This window comes from Dendrobium catenatum, unplaced genomic scaffold (genome assembly GCF_001605985.2).
Source record: "Dendrobium catenatum unplaced genomic scaffold, ASM160598v2 original_scaffold_244749, whole genome shotgun sequence".
Classification (NCBI taxonomy): domain Eukaryota; kingdom Viridiplantae; phylum Streptophyta; class Magnoliopsida; order Asparagales; family Orchidaceae; genus Dendrobium; species Dendrobium catenatum.
In genome coordinates, this window is record NW_021563156.1 from 120,391 (window position 1) to 143,438 (window position 23,048).

General features: G+C 34.5%; 1 protein-coding gene across 3 annotated transcripts in view; it reads left to right on the forward strand.

The window, feature by feature from the left end:
• Window positions 1–4,386: 4,386 nt before the first annotated feature.
• The window catches only part of LOC110097086 (maspardin), a 64,454-nt gene continuing 45,792 nt past the window's right edge, over window positions 4,387–23,048 (forward strand). For 2 of the 3 annotated variants that reach the window (XM_020823318.2, XM_020823319.2), the window contains exons 1-4: window positions 4,387–4,535; window positions 5,383–5,508; window positions 7,639–7,737; window positions 7,810–7,952. In XM_020823318.2, the coding sequence (XP_020678977.1) occupies window positions 4,464–4,535; window positions 5,383–5,508; window positions 7,639–7,737; window positions 7,810–7,952 (440 nt within the window). In that variant the 5' untranslated portion in view covers window positions 4,387–4,463. The remainder of the gene's footprint in view (window positions 4,536–5,382; window positions 5,509–7,638; window positions 7,738–7,809; window positions 7,953–23,048) is intronic. The other variant, XM_028692624.1, reaches the window with a different exon arrangement.

A 23,048-nucleotide genomic window follows, 5' to 3' on the forward strand; every position in this document is an offset into this window, starting at 1 on the left:
ACAAGAGAGAGATTATCAATGTAAGTGATTATATTGCAGAGTATTGCTCTTGCTCATTCGGCTTATTTGTTTCGTTTCTTTATCTATTTTCTATTTTTTGTATCGTGTATTCCATAATCCAAAGAAAAGCCCATCATCCACTCTCATATAAAGGGTATCTTTATTCACCACTTAAATTCATTATACAAATAACACTTTTTGTAATGGCATCAATTATCTATATCAGTCATATATTTTAAATGTGCAATTTGAGTAGAAATGTAATGAAATACAATAATCCATGAATGCTTATAAATTCTTATTATTATATATTTCAATAAGCTTTATAAATAATATAATTTAATTAAAGTAGAATTCAATAATAATACAGTCAATAATACTTATAATAATCTATCTATCATATAAAAAAATCATGTCTATCATATACACAAAAACTTACGCAGTGAAGCTTGAATAAATAAGTGAACTTAGTTTTATTAAGTTGTTAGTATGATTTAATCATAAACAAAATCATTGAAAATAACAGTATGATTCAAGTTAATCTATTAGAATTAGATGAAATTTCAAAATAGAATCGTGGATGAAAACGTTGGATCTTTATTCCATATATAAAAGTGAAAAATGAAATCAGATGTTTAGAAAATATTGATACTTTCTCCATATTAATTTTCTTAATAAATAATAATTTTAAAATATCAAATGAAGAACTTACCGAAATGTTGATTGATATTGTAAATTTCAATCGTCAAAAGTTGATTGAGACTGTAAATCTTCTTCTTATAATCACCCCCACCAAATATATTTTAATGATTGCGCAATCAATCATCATTGATGATCATCTTTTTTTAATATATTTGTGTTCTTAATCAATTTAATCCTTTCAAATGAAAGACTAGAGACTAATCCATTCTCATATATCATCTCAATCTTCGTGAAGAAATCATCTCATCTTTCATGTAGAACTTATTTATTATTTTATAAAAAAATTTCATATCTTTTCAATTTTAATAACAATCTTTTTTATAACCATCTATTTACAATTCAAGAATAATTTTAATCAATATTTAAAAATGATTATTGCATGAACATCATCTCTTATCTTTAATGACACATAATCCATCTTTATTTTTAATATAAAAATATTTATGATGATTTATCATTTTTCATGAAAATTTTTGATATATTAAAAAGGTGATCATAAAACATAAAAGAATGTTACTTAATGTAATCAAAAATTTAACATTTATATTATGTCGCATTCTTAATGATAGTGTTCAATATATAATTATGAGCTTAGGTGATGAAGAAAAGGACCCGTGGAACCTTAATTAAACTCTAATAAATTTGACCATTAATCTCAACTCTTAAATTAAATAAATCAAAATTATTAATTTTTAATATTATTTATTGTAAAATATGAAATTGCACTCTTGACATTTATAGTATAATTTAACCAATTCAAAATTGAATTGTCCCATTGATTTAATCATTACATATAAACTGAGTCTCCATAAAAAATTTCATAATTAGAGCTAGTAATTTGTCACTCACTAATTATATATTTATCCTTGATTTCAATTAAATTCTCTAATGAAACAATAACCTTCGTGATCTCATCATAAATTTGAGCACTCAATTTATTCAGGTTCTGAATTAATTATTAGAGGGAACTAATTTTCTAACTTTCAAAAAAGAAAGAAATGAATTTCTATATAAATTCTATTAAATTCTCAGCATTTATTTTATTATGTTTATTGAAATACAATGATTAATTTTTATTTCTTCCAACTATTTCTGAGTAAATAAAAAAAAACTAAATGTCACAAATAGTAGTTTTATTAATAATCAGAATTATGATTTGTTTTATATATGATCATTTATGATTAATTTTAATTCTCTATAGTTAAATAATATTTTTGAGAATTCCAAATTTTATCTTGTATAGTTCTATATATCATATTATATAAAGTATCCATCCATAATATTTTCATATCGAATAATCCGGATAAGATTGTTCCATTCTTAATATTAATGACCGTAATTAATAATATTTAAATTATATATTAAACTATAATTAATTAATTATGAATCATGTTTATATTATTATCAATAACTTTTTCTCTTGTAATATAATTATGTACTGAATTATAGTTACATAAATAATTATGAAATAAAATATTATCAAAAACATGGCTAAACTTGTTCTTTAAATTTTATTTCCATAAAAAAATATATTACAATAATATTTCTTTAAGGGCACATTTCTAACAAAACTCGAACAATTTTCTTCTATTATATTTTTAATTCACTTTCTTCCCTTCACGGCCAAGCCAAATCAAAAATGGGAGGGTGGAAGCAAATGATAGTGATATTTTAGATTAAAATATTATATAAATCTCATTTCAGCGCCTGGTCCAAAGCTTATGTAACTTAGCGTTGTAGCATGCATGTAATACAATGAGCGCACAACAGCACCTGTCGAATAAATTTCAAAATTCCAGAGAGCTCGGAGCACTGCGCCGCACCACATAAGCCACATACTTCTGAAAATTTTTGGATATTCAAAATATTCAAATTAGGGCTATTACATTGGTGATGTATTGTGGAGATGGGGCAATCTTGGAGGGAGATTAGTTGGACACATATTCATAAATTTCTCCAGCAAGGTGTGAGCATGTTCAGGCAAGTTTGGAGTTCCCACAAGCTTACTAAATAACTAAAGCAAGAAGAGAGTGGTTTTCTTTACAAGTTACATTAAAAATCTTGATATAAGAGAAAATGCAGAGGCTTCACATGAGTTGTGACAAGCCAAGTGCTAGCATATAATGGCATAAGTCTGATTTGCTTTCCCTTCTATTCAAATGAATGCACATTGGCTCGACAATCACATATGATTCCCATACCAAGTGTGAGGGGTGACGGCCTAAAATGACGTAGCATACATTCATATCAATGACACTGCGCAAAATTCACGTTGAGATTGAAAATGTGACTCGGCACATGTTCGCAACTAGTATTCAACTTTTTTGCACCAAATCAAGGAGAAATTATTCTGTGCGGACACCAGATCATTCGTAGCGAATCTGGAATGCGCCAATCACCCGGTATACAACCGTATCAGCAACCAAAAGGTTGGATGTGAAGCAATTTTGATTCGTCTTCAGACAGCTTTCGTATCAGAACAGAAGAATTTATCCACATTAAAGGCTTTATTTTGGGATGACTTTCCTTAAATAATTTTTAAAATAGCTTTTTAGTACAAAATTAAATTTTTATATAAAAAGTTGCTTTAATAAACAATAAGAAAGCTAATCCCAAATAAACTAATCTTAATTTTCTTTCTTCCGATTTGAATCTCTAGTTCTTGTTTGTTTTAGTGATGGTTTTTATTCACCAACATAGTAAAGTATGATTATTACATATTTCTGTGAAGTATCTTTACACAAATTGACTTTTATTGCTTTACATTAATATTATTTAAAGAATTTTGCAACTCAATTAAGCTAATTCTAAGAGATCTATGCTCCATCCATTTTGAGTATATAATTAGCTTATAAGTAAATTAGTATAACAATTATAATTGTATGAATTAGGAAGAATATTTTATCTAACTTTTGATTTGAATGGAGCATTAATATTTAAAATATCTAGATTATTAATAGGCATTTATATTAATACTAAGAGATAGAAAGGATAATCATGATATATAGTTATTATAACAATTTATATAAATTTAATAATTATTACTAAAATCTGAACAAATGAATACTTAATGTGTTGAGGGTGATTAGGAAAATGCTAATAAACATAATATTAATTATTATTAATTGTGAGATGAAAGAAATAATTAATCTAATGACTTCAAAATTTTATTAATTTTTATATCCCATTAATGTAAGAATTTTTAGTATTTATATTATATTTTTTATTTTTATATAATATTTTTGTTTTGATTTCTAAATTTTATGTCTTAATAACATCTACTCAATTAAAAAAAAAAAAAACAACTTTGGTGTTCATTAATAAAAATTTGAATAAATTTGATAAAAAAAAAAAAAACTTTGTGCTCATTAATAAAAAAAGAATTTTAATTAAGATTTTATAAGTATTTATTTGAGAAATTATAAATTTTATTTATTTATTTTGTAAAATATTAATTATTATAATAAAATTATCTTACCATGAAGTTAATGCTCTCCACCTCCTCATTCTTATATTTCTATTTTTATTCTCCACATTATTTAGGTTTTAATAATCCACCCGAAATAATATCCATCCAATCATCCATCTTCCATCTGCGAGCGGCAGATCCTTCCTTCTCCGGCGATAGGTCTCCCCTCTGGCTCCGGCGCCTTCTTCTAGCATAGGGAAGGCACGCCAGCTTCGCTTCTACCGCTGCCATTCCTTTTTGGTGTGTAGAGGAAGGTGGAAGGACGGGAAGAAAGATACGAAAGGGTGAAGGCATGAAAGGTCTGGCATCCGCGCCTGGAGATTATGTCTACTTCAAGTCGCAAGTTCCCCTCCACAAGATATCTGTACGAATTAAGTCGTGTTTCGTTTTCCTTGTTCTAATATCATATTTGAGCTTTTCTAAAGTTGAATAAGCATATTCATGTGGGTGATTTGTGGAATTATGAGTGAGTTGCTGTAGGTTTGGTTTTTCATTGGTACTTTTGTGATTCAATTCTGGTTACTGTTTTTAATATTTAATTCTCGTACACGGACCTAATCTGGCTTGATTCGTTATATTGGCTGTTTGCAGAATGTTCGAGTGAATTTGAATGTTAATGTTAATGTAATGAAATAGTACCATAAAGTCTTTTTGGAAGCTCTTTTGGTTTGAAAGTGTTTTTTGTTTCAAGGTGATAGTAAGTAATTGTAACTATAATGTTATGGCCACAATTAATTGAGCCAAAAAAAAAAAAAAAAAAAAACACGGTTTATTGCTTTAGTTAGGGTTGTTTGGAAATTCCAACGGGTTCTTTGATCCCCTTGAAAGCATAGGCGGTTTAATTTGTTCATTGTCCCAATTGTAGTTGAAACCTAATTTATTATTATCTTTCATTCCCATCAAGTCTGCGTAAATACAAGAGCAAAACTGTATGCTCTTCAAAAACATTTAGTTCGTGTTGTGGTAGAAAAGAAGTATAATTATGTATTCATGAAAGATAGTTATATCACATCCATTCTAATTAGGAGTTCATAAGTTCAAATCACTGTAAGAACCTCTGCGTAATGCAGGGGTTGTGCACATTAATCCATCCGTACCCAAAGTAAGCAGAAGCCCTTGCACTTTGATGCCCCTTTGTGGTTGAAAGATTTTTCATATACTTATTTTCACGATGAATGTGATTCTGAGGTTACCTATCTACTTAAATGTAGATCGGATCCAAACAATGGAGATACTATGACTTCGGTCCAAAATCTGTGCCTCCTCTTATCTGCCTCCCTGGCATTGCTGGAACTGCTGATGTTTACTATAAGCAGATCATGTCATTGTCCCTGAAGGTATGCACATGACAATTGAATATGACTTAATTTCCATTCTCTGGCTTATTTATTATTGCAATGATACTTCATGTATCAGTTTTTCTCTACACGGGGGACTGAAATCATTAAATTTGATCACGATCTAGTTTTGTCATGCTTTCTTATGTCAGTTGAAGATGTATGTGTAATAATACAAGATCCTATCAAGGGATGTTTTGTGGAAAAGCTTAAAAAGATTGAAAAGTACAAGCTCTCACCAAAATGTTAGGAGTTACTCTACATTATGCCATGATGCGATGCATATAGTTTAATTAAACTTATTCTAATTTTATAGCTGCCCTAATGTTTAGAAATGCAATCATAATTGTCACATGAATTTATGTTTGTAATTGTATTACTTTTCAAAAGGAGATCGACTCTATTCAGTTCAAAGTTCACTGAAATTGTTGCAATTTAACTGGAAATTTCTCTCATTAACAAGCCGCATCTAATAATTATGTTAAGATAATTTCAATTTCACTTGAACCAAGGATCCAAGAAAATTAATGAAAGATGGAGAGATACCAGAATTTTGTTGCCATTGCAAATTATAACTTGAGCAATAGAAATATGCAATGAACAGTTTGATACAGGGCACGATACCATGTCCAAGTCAAGAAACATAGGCTAGGTTCAAACATAGGTAGCCTAACCATCTTATGCTAAGCAAGAGAAGAAAAGTTCATAAATTAGATTTCTGGGTTGATATGCCTGACTTAAGTTTGAATTCAACACATATACGGTGACATAGACAGTGACACAACATGAACATTAGGCGCATCAATTATTAAAAATATAGGATACCGACACAAGTTGGACACAACATTATAATTTTGTTATCTTAAATATACTTTATAAAAATTGAGTAAGCAAAATGTTAAGAATAATTAAAAAATAATAAATCATTTAATTCAAACTTGTGCTTAAAATGATTAATATTAGGATGTCGAGAGTCGGGCATTGATGCTGTGTTTCAAGCATCGAGAGGGGAGACGACAATGCTGTCAAGAGTTGAGCATTGAGCGTCGATGTCGAGACAACGTGGTCGTCTATGTTAAGATGACGTTGGACAAAGATGAGATGTCGATACGATGTTAGATCGTGATTGTGGGGGTAGAAATTGCTGGTGTCAAACATTGATTTTCAGATGGTTTTGAAATATCGATGTAGTGATGGCGTCGAAATGTCGAATGTTGATGTTGCGATGATATTAGATGTTCTTGTGAAATCTTAGCTTCGATCTACCTGAGAGAAATGAAAATAGGTGAATGGGGTATTGAGTGCAGACAATTAATTTGGGGAGGATATTGAGAGGAAATAAGAAATTTTTTTATTTTTTAATAAATAAATAAATACAATTTAAGAAATTATAATAAAAAAAATTTCATAAAATATTTAAGAAATGCTTGTCGGACACGTGTGTCTAATTTGTTTTTAATATTTTTTGTAATCGGACACGTCTTTAGCATGTTCGATATGTACAGTAGGCGTGTTAGATGCGTGTTGTGTCCGATATATATCGGACGCTACATACCTCATTGAGGAGAAGTGTCTGTACATCATAAATGTGACATGACCATGAGCTTTTGTAATTTCATTGAACAATACAAGCGAATGTGCTTACTGTTTTACAGGCTTCTCTAAATTTGAACAAAGTTTGTTGTTAGCTTGATAAGCTTGGAGATGAATTATGCTTGTGCTATTATTTGAATCCATTTATGATGATTGTAACCTTTGAAGATATTAATCCACTCAAAGTTTTCAGATTTTGACCAATTTAACTTATTAAAGCACCTTACCTTATGGCTTGTTAATCGCTTTGTTGTTAGTGCAAATAATTCCCAGCAATTAAATAAAATAACCTGTTGATATGAGCATACATATTTGCTGAGTTAAAGAAGCATATGGAGTTGGTTCTTATCATGTTCATGCAAACCGATTAATTTTATTCTGCCACCTCCAACTTCATGGTTTTGCTTGACCTCTTTTATTGAGAATTTATCTTTCTAGGTTTAGTAATATTTACAGGAAATTTCTTTGGTCAGTAATTCTTCAATAGCTTATGCATTTCAGATTTACTGATGACTATGATCTTTAAGTATTTCTCAGGGATACCGAGTTATTTCACTTGATTTACCACGTGTTTGGAACCATCTCGAGTGGGTTCATGCATTTGAGAAGTTCTTAGATACAATTAATGTTCATCATGTAAGGAACTCATCTTATTTATTTTAATTATATTGATTTTGAAGATTTTGATTGCACGATGCATGCTGACAGGTACATCTTTATGGCACATCCCTAGGTGGTTTTTTAGCTCAAATTTTTGCTCAGTATCGACCTAGACGGGTTAAATCACTTGTTCTTTCTAATACGTTTTTGAACACTGAAAAGTTTTCTGCTTCCATGCCTTGGTCTCCTGTGTATGTATCATCTTCTCTTTCTCTCCACTGGCTAATTACTCACCAAATGTGTTTACTTTTTTTCTTAGCTGCTTTAACTTCCTTTCAGCATTCTTATACTCTTCAGTATTGTAATGCTTTATAGTTTATTTAGTTGAAACAAACAGCCAAATTCCTTACGAATGTTTTTGATGGAGTGATGCCATAGTAATCAAACGCGACCTTGTAAAGAAAGCCTCTTTATTGATTAGGCAATTACCTTCTGCTCGTTTCTTTCTAATATTCCCTGACCATGCTGATAACTAATTTGGAACTAATCAGACCACATATGAAGTAGGAATATGAGCTGAAAGAGGATATTACTGTTGAGAATTGAGAGGTTAAGGAAAGCGGATCAAGACCATGCGGCTTGTCATCATTTGTATCTCAGCATGTGGGAGTAATTTGATTAGCCCTTTTCTTATCTCAATACTTTACTGTGGTCGGAGTAACTGTATTTTTTGCCTGTTGATAGCTGACATGTTAGGACGATTTAACCCTTCAAGTCGAACAAAGATTTTCCCCGTAGGTTTATGCTTCATTGGCTCATTTAAGGACAGTCGGCCTATCTAATCTGACACTTAGAAGGACAATTATCCGTCATTCCAGCAAGAAAAAGTTCCTTGACCTTTATAGCTTAAACCATTTATTGATTGGCATATAGCAGATAGCAATCAACCTTGGCGGGGCAACTAAGCTCCACATAGAGTCGTCTAGGAGTTGAAATAATTGTCATAAAGGATGAGGATTTGTCCTCAAGCTTAGTAGTTTTGTTTGAGGAGCATAAGGATGGTACTGAAGCTTTTTACTGATAATGTTCTCATGATCTTGCATGATTGATTTATATTGTTTTGGGTCATTACTTGCGTTGTTTCGCTTCAGATCTACAACGTAAGAGGTTGAAAGCTTTCGTCTCAATTCATATTTAGCCGCGAGCAATCTACGTTTGTGATCTCTTAGATTTTGCTTATCCGACATCTTACTGAATTTCCTCCCATCTTCTAGCAAAAAGCCGCTCCATGCCTCCAGTTTGAAAGAAGGGGGCTTGGTCTCATTATTCGTGTAAAGTGCGTATTCTAGCAGCATGCCCGTGCAAAGCACGGGATGGTAGTTAAATGCTTAATGTTTTCTTAAATTGTTGATATTGATTAGAGGAAAATACTGAGTAATAAAAGAAGTACTTATGAGGTAGAATTATAATCTCTTGAACGTTTCTTTGGTATTTTACAAAAGAAATAAATGCTTAGAACAAAATGAAAAGATGGTATTTTAAGCTTAAAAGCAAGTGATATGCATCGTTAGGAAGAAAACAGAAGAACATACAGGGGTGATAGCACGATAATAGACTAATGCTGCAGGAGAAAATAACATTACTCTTGATAGAAGACAACCAATACCTTGAATACGGTGCTGTAGGTTGGAAGATAAATTTGTTATTATCTTTTTTTTCCCTCGGTTTATCAACATTCTAATAATCATTTTAGTTCTAATCGACAAAGCATATGTTGGTCTAGGATATTTTATCCATTGTTTCATGATACAAATTTAGAACGAGAAGCAAAAAATTACGCACTCTTCACTTAGTTCATAATCTTTAATTTAGAAAACAATTCATTTTCTTAGATGAAAACTAAAAATATGAAAATCAGCATAAAAGGTGTGAAATCATGCATCCTTATTGACAATCATGTCGCAATTGGAAGCTAAATTGCAATAACTTGACAAAGTTCAATCATGCAATTACACCAGTTATGAGATATCAGAGGATAAGAACTCTAAAGATTAAAGATCACCAAATAGAAAAATTATGCCTCATAACTGGACAGAGCTTCCCCTGAAAATTTAGTAGGTCAAAATGAATTCCATCCAGCTAATCATCTATTAAATCAAACTAGTAATTATAAAATAATGTTTTTACATTCCTCATAAACCCATATTCATAATAAAAAGTCCTGTCACAATTTACAATAAAAAACAAGAAATTAGAATCTGTAGCCATCCATAGATGAGAAGTCCAGATAGAACTGAAACTGCAAGAAAAAAATCTGGTATAAGGAAACTATAAGAGCTGCACAACAAAACTCATACAAGTCACATATTGAAAAACAACACACTGTTCATGAGTGGAGATGGAAGGGAAGTAGAAATCCCATAAAGAGCTATATTCTTGAACTTGGGGGGTGTAGATAAATCTGCATTAGTTGAAAAAAATTAGCTCTGAAGAATTATTCAGTTAATAGAATGCATGTTGGACAAAATAGTTCTACTTATGTGGGGAATTCTATGGATCCAATATCCATTGACTTGTTTTTTCACTTTACAAAATATATTTGTTATCCAGCAACAATAGCGGTCATAATTTTATCTTTAAAATTTGTTTTAAAAATAAGATTAGTATGATATTCTAAGAGCCGTGCAATTGATATGTTGAATGCAAATCATTAAGAAGCATATGGAAAGTGAGAATAGTCCAATTTTTTATTTGGCAGTTCATAATATAAAATCAAAACGTATACATTAAAAATCAAACTAATACCATAGTTTTTTGAGATTCCCAAGTTATATTCTTACTTCCTAATGTGTCGAATGATTTTATATGGCCTTCTTACCAACCATGGCAAATTGATCAGCAGGACTGTAGTGATTTTAAAGATATTTGCTCTGATGAGCTTCCTAAAGTATTATCACCACTCAAGGATATACAATATTGCTATTTATTTAGTTATTGGATCATCATTACCTAATTTTATTTATTATAAGGTGAATCTAATAGATCATGCAAAATTTAAAAGAGAAGTTGATGGCTTACTTAAGAAGAGATTTGTTATGGAAAGCATGCCACCTTGTGTTGTACCTGTTTTGCTTACACTTAAGAAAGATGGAGTTGAAGCATGTATGTGGGTAGTATAACCATCAATAAAATCATGATTAAATATATATTTTTTGTACCTTATTGAATGATATATTAGAATAGCCCCCCTCAAACTTAAGGGAAAATTCTATAAGATGGTGGTGAGACCTGCAATGCTTTATGGTGCCGAATGTTGGTCATTAAAAGAGAAGTTTAATACTAAGTTAAGTGTTGCAGAGATGAGGATGCCTAGGTGGATGAGTGGCTTTACCCTTAGTAATAGGATATGAAATGAGCATATACATGAAAAAGTTAGAGTAGCTCCAGTGGAAGATAAGATTAGAGAGAGTCGCCTTAGATGGTTTTGTCACATTAAACGGAGGCCTTCTGATGACTCGGTTAGGAAAGTTGAGGTATTAGATTTGACTTATGTTAAGAAAGGTAGAGGTCTAAAAAGACTTGGTTAGAAAATATTAGAAATGATCTTTCTTTATTAGATTTAAATGAGAATTTGACTTTTAACAGGACACAATAGCGAAAAAGGATTCATGTAGCTGACCCCACGTAGTGGGACAAAGGCTTGATGTTGTTGTTGTATTTGAATGATATATTAGACATGATGAATATTGCTGTGATATTTTTCTAAGATTCATGTGAGAAGTGGTTATTATCATATTAGAATGAGAGAGAGTGATGAATGAAAAATTATTTTTAAGATGAAAATGAATTATATGAATGTTTAGTGATATTTTTGATTAACTAGCGCACCTAGGACTTTCATGAGGATACCCTGTTTGTAGTCTTTCATCAGAAAGTTTTTTGTTGATTGTTTTGATTATATTTTAATTTATAGTAAGGTACGAGAGAATTTTTTGATCTTCTCCATAGAGTATTTAAGAAAGTAGAGAAGTTACTTGTAATTATGAAAAAAAATATTATTTGTGATTTCAGGATTTATTCTATCTTGAAATAGATTTTTTGTTCATTTTGGTAAGGTGAAATTTATTAATATGGATGAAAGTTACTAATAAACAAATTATTTAGAGTTTTTATGATTTGATTAGTTCTTGTAGACAATTTATTAAATGGTTTAATATTGTCATTTCTCCAATTAGGCAATTACACATTGTCTTAAAATGAGAAATTTAAATGGATTAAATCCATTGATCGTATTTTTAATGAAATCAAATAAAGACTTATGCATTTGTGCTTAAGTTGCTTGATTCTAATAAAATTTGGTCAGGAATGACATATCATTGCATTCTTTAATGAGAAATTCAATGAAGTTCAAACTATAATAGGGAGTTCTTTGCTATTACACACGCTCTTCCTATTGGAGGCAATATTTGTTACATAAAAGTGTTTGTGTTGTACTCCGATTGTGAAGTTTTGAACTATTTAAATTCCCAAAAAGGTTGGGACATATAAATGCTAAGAAATTGATCTTTAACAGGAATATTCTTTTGTTCTTAAATGCTCTATTGGAATTGAAAATAAACTTGTTAATGCCATGAGTAGAATTGTTGTCCTTCTACATAAAATGAAGTCTAAATTGATTGATTTTGATCATATAATGGAGGGATATATCACTTGTAAGGATTTAATGAGATTTATCAAAGCTTAAAATAATGATTTATATTGGTCTTACAAAGACTATGATTAAGGATTATTTTTTAATGATATTTTCTTTTCATATTCTTGATTCCTCATTAGTTAGTTTTTTTTATTTTAGAATTATATGTTGGGGGTGTTGTGTTACACCTCATTTTGAGCCCCCTTCTTCAGTCAACTAGGAGTATAATGAAGGAGAAGGAAAAATCTAGACATATCCATTTCTCATCAACACCCATCCTAATTATTTTTGTTAGGATCAAGTGAGTAGGAAATATCCTATTCAAATTATTCTAAAACAACTAATTTGTAGCCTTAGAATTACACCTCATAATTTCGTGTTCGGAAGCATGTTTGTTTGATATATCAAAATAGAATACAGAGCTTCAGTAAAACTTCAAAATAAGTTTACTTACTCAAAAGCTTTAATGTACAACTTACGGATCAGTCTTCTATGTTTACCCAAAATTTATGTACACAATGCAATCAACACTCCTGCCTAGAGCTCTACTTGCTCCTTCCCCTTTCTTGCAATACATTCACTAATGAGTTGAATGCTCAATGAAATACATAGTCATAGTACAAGAACATGAAACAAATAATTTGCTTGAAACTTGCATAAATTAATACAATATGCAAGTTTCAAGGAAACAAATAATTTTTTGCTTGATTTACTATAAGAATCATAAGCAATGTAAATGATCAATTCATAGAACGGTGAAATTCAATGTATGAACTATTCCAGCTTTCTTCATGTTTCTTATCCTGTTTATTTTACACTAATTTAGGTAAGTCTAATGATGACTATAGGCGTTGGCACACTCACAGCTCCTCCCTTCTAAGTTGGATTTAGGCCTCCAACTTTTTAGAAGAGAAAGAGTCAGGTACCTCATGTACAACCCCCTACTAAGGCTTACCTTGTCCTCCTATCAAGTCATCATAACTGATAAGTGATCATATACTGAGAATATAATATGAGAAATAATGCTACCTGAGTTATATATTTTTTTAAACCATTTCTTATATTTATACTAAAGATTGGGCATCTCACCTTGTTTCCTAGGATAGTAGGATGGATTTGCTCTCGTAGAATATTCCGACCTCTTTTTCTTTTATAAACAATTGCGGGCTCCGAAAATTCGGCCCCGGCCTCCGCTCGCCTGCGCTTTTCTTTTTATTCTTTCGGTGAGGGAGTTTTAACTGAATAAGTTCCGAGGTAAATTTTGGAAGGCAGATGGGTTTGTAGATAAGACACTACCCAGAGATTTCGCCCTCATTTGCGAGGACTTTATGATCTGAGTTCTTGTTTCCTATAGGCGCAAGCCCCTATAGTTAATTAACCCTTCCCGATCACGAGAGAGAACTTTCGATTAAGGCTAGTCATCATCAGATACATAGAGATACGTGTTATCTGGCATATAGTAGCAGCAATAGGTTTGGGCATTGAAGAGTTGGGTTTAGATATTTGAAAATTTTGATATTTAAAATAGAAATTTTCACCATCTCGTACTTAAAGCGGATGGTGGGGGAATGGATGATAGACCCGCATCAGATCCATGGTTTCCGTCGTCCCCCATCATGGTCCCTGGTCTACTTAGTCAGAGGAGGTAGTCGACCCAACCTACAGAAGGATCTTGTCGGCGCCATGGGTTGCTTCTCCAGGGGACCTTGTAGACCTGGGGTGAATATTTGCCTAAGGGGAAAAATTTAAATTACTCTTAAAGCTAACAAGGGCTTGTGTCTATCGATTATATCATATTGATTCATATCTCAAGGATTTTGATGTTCAATAAGGGAGCATATTGGCTCTGCCATAACCGGTATTTCGTTGTGCATTTGGGGGGCGGCGCCGGGGGGGGGCGCGGGGGCCGGCGCGGGGGGGCGGGCGCGCGCCGGGGCGGGGGGCGCGGGGGCGCGGCGGGGGGGTGCCGGCAAAACCACTCGGTTCAGAGGGCCCCAGGTCATAATCGTTTATCATGCGGTGCCATTTGGCAGCAAACCGCCGGTTAGAGGACACATACCACGTCCTTATTGGCAGGAGATTGTTTGAGAATGGATCCTAGTAATATTTTCGACTAGGCATTTGGCTCTATGTGAGCTGAAGTAGTTTTCAACTTGTCCACCCCGACAAACTGTTGCGGAGGGCGGATGGATTTTGCTTCAAGCATTTGATGATTGGATCTTAAATTTTAAATATTATTTTTTTTGGATTTTTGGATTTTGATATTTTTGTAGAGTTTTGGATTTTGATAAGCATTTGGATATTTGGGAGACATTTGAAAATATTTGTGAACCTCTCTGGTTGAGATAAACATTCAACACGGCCATCATCGAGGTGTTTGGGGTCATTTCTCTTTTGTTGATTGAACCCTGTCAACTCGACCAAGCTATTGATCAAGGATCGGGTTTCGTAGGCTTTATGCCCTTGATAGTGAATTCTCATTATTATAGGCCTTGAAGGCCTAATATGATTGTATTAAGACAAATATGAGGGTCGCAACAATCGTATATTTGTTTGTTGGTTCGAACCCTGTTGATTTCTATTGACCCGTATAGAAGGATCGGTTTCGAACCTGAATTCACTTGTCAACCCGCGCAGCATCCCTAGACGTCACGTGTGTACCAATAACACGCTCACCGGGGCCCATGCGGGCGTTTGGGGGCATTTTATAATTGAACCCTGTCCACTCCTTTTATCTGCTTAGGAGGATCGGGTTCAAAATTTGATAACCCGCGCAGCATCCCTAGACGTCCCGTGTGTATTAATAACACGCTCGCCGGGGCCCATGCGGGTTCTATGATTGCCTTTACCCCATTTTAGTGTACTTATGTGTATACAAACTATGGTGCACGTGCGGGGGTATTTTGAAATATTTGTAAACGCCTTCTGTCCGCTTGCATAGAAGTTGCGGATCCGGTGGCGTGGCGTAGCAGTCCTAGATTGACTTGTTTGCTGCTTTGTACAGGTAGACTGTCGTGCACAATTTACTTTCTGCAGGTGGATCATAGTGCACTAACTGGTCTCCTGTTTGACATCTGTAGATACCTTCATCCCTCGTAGTTCTTTCATATTTGCCCACATATAACACTGAATGTATAATGGGTCTCTTTCGGTGTCATTGAATCCCTCACACAAATTCTTGTACGATCAAGAGATTCATCCCATCGACAACATACCTCCTGTTGCCACTTGCATATAGGTCAATGTGATCATTTCAATCTTGATGTTGACTGCATGCTAAACTATGTTCTTTGATAATCCTTTTATGCTTATATGTACCCTACTTAGATCTCATAGGACATTTCTCTTTCATGGTGCCTGTAAGTGAATGTGGTAGGAATTACTGCATCTTTCTTCTGAGGCTCGTCTCCTGGAACATGATTAGCAATGTTTTCTAAATCACGTTGTGGATGGAGGACACTACAACTTTCTTTATGCCATAGTTTCAAGTTAATGTCCAGCTCAATGCTCTTCATACTGTAATTGGTCTTTCTTAGAGAAAGATCAGATTTAATTTAATTATTTCCATGATTCACCACTAGCTTTATGCTCTTTCCTGTAAGCACTCCATCGGAAGAATGCCTAAGGTATTCACTAAAGGTATTGGAGGAATCTTTGTTGTGATAATCAAAAGCTGTTCAATATAGTGACAAAAGATACTACTCCTAATGGACAATTTCCAACTCATGTGTCATAATCTTCTTCACTAGATCTGTAGCAGTCCTGGGAGCTGGGATTTCTTTCGAAACAGTTGATCTAGTAGAGCTGCAATTGGATTCCATCTTTTGGAAGAAGTGTTGGTTGTCTAGTCTTATCTCTAGGTTTTGATTTAAACTAGGATTATAGCAAGACATCTGTGGCGTCTCATTTAATAAATCTTCGTACTCTTCTAAAAAAAAAACTCCTCCAGAAATATCTATCTTGAGGATGAGGAAAAATTCTAGCATCATAATTGTATTCCAACATTTTTGTGTAATATTCTTCCTTCACAGAGCTATGATTCTTAATCTCCTCCATGATTAAATTTTGATAAGCCTGAAGACTACTACATCATGTTCCACAATGCCAACTAATTAATTTGTTCAAACATTGAACTCTCCAAGCCTCTCCTTGGTTTCTTGTTGTAGAAGACAGAAGTATCTATGTTATTTGTTTCTTGCAAGGTGCGTTGTGTTTGACTTCATGTTAACATAAACCAAAATGTGGCATCTAGTGACTTGCACGAATCTTCTAGAACTACCACTTTTTCTCTAAACTCCTCCAGCTTCATATTGGCATCAGATAAAGAGTTCTCCAAAGCTTTGCTTCATGAGTTGCAATTAAGCTGCACATCTCCTTCAACTTCATCAATTAATATGCATAGGCAAGCCATATTGGTGTCTTGCCCATCATTGATTCTTCACTTGAATACATTGAGAGCTTGTCTTCCACTTGCTTGCTTGCATAAGATTTGAATGACCCAAATTTCTTAATTAGCAATTACATTCAAATTGAAATGATAATTCTTTAATGTTCATTGAAACTTTTGTATTGTTAAGCGTAACATGTCATAGCTTTTCCACTTGATCTTTATTTGTATGATTAAAGTTCTCATCTTGTTAAAATGCAATATTAATTTTCATTGTCTTTCATTCGTTCAGTGTCAAGTTCAAATGATTCAAATCTTGTTCAAGTCCCCTGTTGTCCAACTCAAATATGAATTCAGTTTAAGTTCATGTCCACTACAGTCCCAAATCAAGTCCTTTGTTTAAATGTTCAAACATTTGTTCATCTCATTTGATTTGCAAGTTCAATTATTGTTTGAATTGAGTTAAAGTCCTTTTATTTGCTCAAATTAAAATATGAGATCAAGTTCAATTGTCCACATTTTGTCCAAGATTCAGTGAAAATTTCGGCAGTCTCCCGGCATCTCCCCCGTTTAGGAGAAAAGTCAAAATTCTTTCTTTTTGTCCAAGTTCAATGCAGTCCAAAAGTTTACAAGTCCTTGTCTTTTTCAGACAAAATTTCGGCAGCCTCCCGGCGTCTCCCCCGTTTTAGGGGAAAACTACGGGAAACTGGGCCATCCCACCACGCTACTCGAGCGTGTATGGTAAGTGTCGGGAGGACACCGGGCTGTACATTTTTCATCCCACCACGCTACGCGAGCGTGTATGGGGTCTTCAAAAGTAACCGTACGAAGAGCACAAGTGAACCTCCCCACCACGCTACAAGAGCGTGTATAGGGCTTGCCCATTTTGCCGTATGCGTCGCACCGGGCTCCCTCCTACCGTGCTACGAGAGCGCGTATAGGTGGTTCTCCGGTCTGTCGCAAACGCCGAAAATGGGGAATATGAGTTTTAGGTGATTACCCATCTCGTCGTAGGTGTCGCACCGGGCTCCCTCCTACCGTGCTACGAGAGCGCGTATAGGTGGTTCTCCGGTCCACCACGAACGACGAAATGAGAATCTGAGTCTTAGAGGTTATACCTTTGAGGCCGGTGACAATGATGCAGAAGAAGTGTACGAAAATATATAAATACTTTCTCTTCTCTTTTCTCTCATTTTTTTTTTAAATCTCTTTTTCTTTTCTCTTTTTTTTTTTTTTTTTGAAGCCACTCTTTTCCTTTTTTTTTGTAATCTCTCTCTCTCTCTCTTTTACAATAACATCAGGAATAATACCACTAGCTAGAATATTAATAATACTGATATCAACATTAATAATAATGTCAATATAACCTTGAGACAAATTTTAATATCAATGTCAGCATGAACACTGGTATTAATATTTGCCTTAGTGTTAGTATTAACACATAGTGGTGTTAGTACTAATGCTCAAAGAAAATGACATCTGTATTGGCACTGATATTTACACAAATAATAATCTTACAATGGTGACATTAATGCTAATAGCAATATTAAGGCAAATAGTGAATAACAGTAAATGCCAAAACAAGATTAAAAGAAAAGGAAAAGTTCATTGTTTTGTGTCATTTCCCTTTTTTTTTTTTGGAGATGGGCTTTTAGGTTTGGGTTGCTGAAGTGCAAATCAGAGAAGGGAAAACCAACACAGGATAATTATAAACCATATTAAAAACAAAGGGATCTACTGTTTGGTTTTTTTTTTGTGAGGTAGAAATGGGTTGCACTATTATAGGGAAGTGGGCTTTAGATGCTAAGCTAGATGGGCTATTAGAAGTGGATTCTGTTGGAGATGTGGATTTTAAGGTGTAGGGAGTATAGGTTAACAGGTAGAAGGCTGTTTTGAAGCAGCTTTGGGCTGAAATCAGAGGGAAATGGGCTGCTTAGATGATTGTGAGCTGAACTTTCTCTTCGGAGATCAAGTGGGCTTTTGAGTTATGCTGGCTTGAGGTTGTGAGATAGAGTTGGGCTGATTTAAGATTACTGTTAGAGGATAATTGGGCTGTGAACAGATTATTAGGCTTTTGATGGACTACTGGATGCTAGGTGGGCTTTGGAATGTAAACAGAGAAGAGAAAAAGAAAACTGTAAAAGAGTTGATTTGGAGTTTTAGATTGAAGGAAGGTTGGTTGAAGATGACAGGATAATGTGGGCTGATTTGAGCTGATGAGGTGTAGGTGGGCCTTTGAAAATCTATGTGGGCTGAAATTAAAGAGGAGAAAAGGAGGCTGTAAGGGAAATAATGGAACTGTACTTTGTGCTGTAAAAAAAAAAGTGCTCGGCAAAATTTGATATAGGCATAGGATCTCCACGTGCTGGAGACAGCTTTTTTTTTTGTCTTTGCCTCAGTTCAGATTCCTTTTCCCCTTCTTTTTAAGTGACTGAGGTTCAAGGTAGACGAGACTCACGGCTAGAGTAGTGGAGCTTGATTTTTTTTTTTTTTTTTGAGAATTTGAAAGCCGGAGGCATCTCTTGCTTCTGAGGGCTGCGGCAAGATATAGGACAAGGCAGGAAAACTCTGTGGATCTTGGTTTCAGGGTGTAGAAGGCAGCTTGCTATTTGACGAAGGGAGCAGACAGTTAGGACTGTGGGATCAGTTGTTGCAAGAGATCTGCTGATTAGGTGGAAATCGGCTGAGTTAAGGGTTCATTTGTCATGAAGGAAGTATGCTGCTTGGGGCTGTGACCGTCAGACAGGAAGAAGTGAAGGGGTTTTGCCTTGGAGCTGATAGGTGTTGAAATCTTTGAGTAGATCTGGATGTGAGGAGGGAGAGGAATTGTGATTAAATAGAGTAGGATTATTTTTTTTACCTGGAGCAAAGGATCGGTACAGGGAGAAGAAACGCACTAGCTTGAGATTATAGTAAGGTCGGGCGATTAGGAGTTGCTGTTGGAGATACTGCGCGTGGAGAATGAAAGCGAGAAGGCACGGTGATGAAGCTTGAGAGCAGAGATCAATAGGGGTCGTTTTTGTGAGTCTCCCTGGAATCAGCCCACTGTTTATTTTGTTTTGATCTAAACAACGGAAGCCAGCTGTGACGAGTGACGAGGCGACAGATTGACGAAGCGATTTCGACAGAACGAGGTATGGCATTAATGCGAATTAATGTGAATTTGACTTCTTTCCACATTCAGCACCTGTTATTTTGTAAAAAAAATTATTAGGTTAATGCCATATTAATGCTTTAGAGTTTAGTCATTCATGCATTAATTTAACATGACAAAGATATATCAATCAGTCAAAGTCCGCCTCAATTTGCGTGCAATTCTCTCGTTTTGCGTGTAGTTCTCTCCGTTAAACGTGTCGAATTCGTCGAATATCAGAATGAAACAAATTAACAGTGTATTTAGGGTATTGACGTTGTTCCGAGCACAACCGCGAAGTCCATTTCACGATCGGACGTCGTTTGATCAACGCCGAGGGTAATCTTTACATGTGGCCACCTCGATTTGCATGCGCATCTTCAAAAGAATAATTTGATAGTGCATTTAGGGTATTGCCGACGTTTCGGTCACAATGACGTAGTCCGTTTCTCGATCGGACGTCGTTTGAGCAACGACGAGGGTAATTTTTACACAAGATCGCCTCGATTTGCATGCTCAACCTCAACTAAACAAATTGGCCGTGCATTTAGGGTATTGACGATGTTCCGGACACAACGAAGAAGTCTGTTTGTCAATCTGGCATCGTTTGATCAGCCTCACGCTTTAATTTTAGGTGTCGGTCATCCCTTTTGGCCCTGATCTCGTACGATTCGATTGCAAGGAGCCTCGACCTAGCCGAATTCGACGCCCTGATCGCAACGGCGCCATCCATTTGGCAATCAGAGATCGTTTGATCCTTCAAGTGACACGTCGCGCCAAGGTGCGTATCACTTTACTCACCAGTTTGATCCTTTCGCATGTGGTTTGAGGTATAGGGGTCAACAACAACCTAAAGGATAATGAAATTCATACATTAATTCTTACTTAAAGAAAACAAGTTATGATAAACCCAAAAATATAATTCTTTACCTCAACTAAACTTCTCCTCATTTAACAAATTTCCTCACATCTTATTCGCTTCTTTTTTTCCTTCTTTTCTTCCTTACCATTTTTTGAGATTTTTGCCCGCAGCAACCTTCATGGCCTTCCCTCGCTCCTCTGCAGCTTATGGCCTGCGCTCGGTAGAAGACTGCTTCGGACTCCAGAGAGCCGTAATGGGTGGGGAAGAGTGAATAGGAAACTAATATGTATATAACTTATAATATAACACTAATGCCCTTCCCAGTCGTGCATTCCCAGCCGTGTGATCACCGCAATCACCAGATCAGCCCTTGCATGAACAGTTAAGTGGAAATATGATCTCTGCTATAGTACATTAAATTGTTGTAGTACCTTTAGTTAATGTTCATTGAAAATTTTCCCAAGTTTTGATTTTCTAAATGAATTAATTTATATATACCCATTGGCCTTATATTTTATATGCTCTTATATATATCAAAATGGTCAAAATGAAGAATAGAATTTAATAAAAATAAGTTTGATGTTTTTTGAATGTGTAATAAAATAAGGTAAAATTTTTTAAGCAAATTTATGCTTACATTTGAAAATTTCTGTGTAGAATTCACCCCTCCTTATAGAAACATCGTCCTCGAAATTTATGGTCGTAGTGGTTTATCAAACAAATGAGGAAATCTCCATCTAATGACTTCTTCCTTCTCCTAAGTTGTCTCTTTTTCTGGGTTGCATTTTTATTTTACTTTGATATAAGGAAGTTTACGCTTTCTCTTATCTCAATTACGAACTCCAATTTGTCTTCCTTATTCTCCATGCTTCCTTAGCTATGCATTCGTTGGTCTGTGAGCTCTCGTCCCATTACTACATCTTCATCAATCCCATTGATCATGCTCACTAAAAATCAATTTCAATCCCCTCGCACACTCATTGAACCTAATCTCATCTACATGCGTACCTTCAGCTGGTCACTCACTTGAGACATTCGTGCATTCCTTGGACGATTGCCCCTATGCACCATCTTGCGATCCAATTATGATACCATAGTCGCCATGCCATGCATGTGTGTGTTCCTTCACTTGCATGTAACCTTTTAGTTGCGTGCTCGCTTATTTTCTGCAATACTTGGTTTGGTTGCAGAAGAAGCATCATTGTCTCCTTTTCATTTTTAAGAGCTCCTGGCTGTAACTTGCAATTGTAATTGCCAATAGAATTCCGTTCTTGGTTGTAGATCTTGATGCTTCCAGTTGCAAAAACTTTCGAGTCATATACGCTACGACAAGCTATCAACTCCAACACAAAGTGCCTCTTCTTCTGACTTCTCTTAGAGCCAAAGCCTGTATTTATCCTTTATTCCCTATCTTATCTACTGTCTAACCTCAATTTGTTACATCAGTGGTGGGCTCCAGCATGCTGATGATTTGAATTTATGGTTCATCTTCTTGAAAACATCCGCAAATCATATATTAAAAAAGAGGAAGAATTACTGCAATTTATTATTATAATCTCATATACCCTAGTTAAGCTTTCTTGATTTCTTTGTTTATTCTCATGACATCAGTATAATTATGAGAATTTGATAGCGCAAGATGCATTCCTTATATGTGGAAGGTAAATGGCAAACATGACTTACCTGTGGAGTTGCAAAATTCTCACTATTCACCATGAAATTGACATTCTTTATGGAGGCTAAAAGTATCTATGTAGGGAAGACTATCTTGGATAGAGATGATTGGAAACGCTATTGCCTGAAGGTTCTACCTGGTGCAACTGAAGACTAATACAATTGTCTTTACAGATTATTTGATGATTCCATATCTATCAGAATTTATATTCTGCATTATTTTGCAACCAATTTTCCACTCCTACTGAAATTTATTTGAGTGTAAGAGAGGACATGTATTAGCTCAATGAGTAATAAAAAGGTCAAATTTCAGTTCAAGCTTTTCAATTTCTCTTACTCCAATAACTCCAATAGTCTACTACCTTCTTCTCCTTGTATACTTGAGCTTAAGTATAATGAAGTGGTTGAGACTGAACACCATTGTGAGCTTTAAGATTTTATGCCTCAAGATGAGCTTGAGCCTGAGATTTAACAATAGATATTGCCAAAGGTCATTATTGCACTTGAGCTTGAGGAATCTATTTTACTATTTTTTTGCTTCCCAAACCCTATTGATGGAGATACAATTGATGTTATCTGATTTTTATGTGCTGAGTCA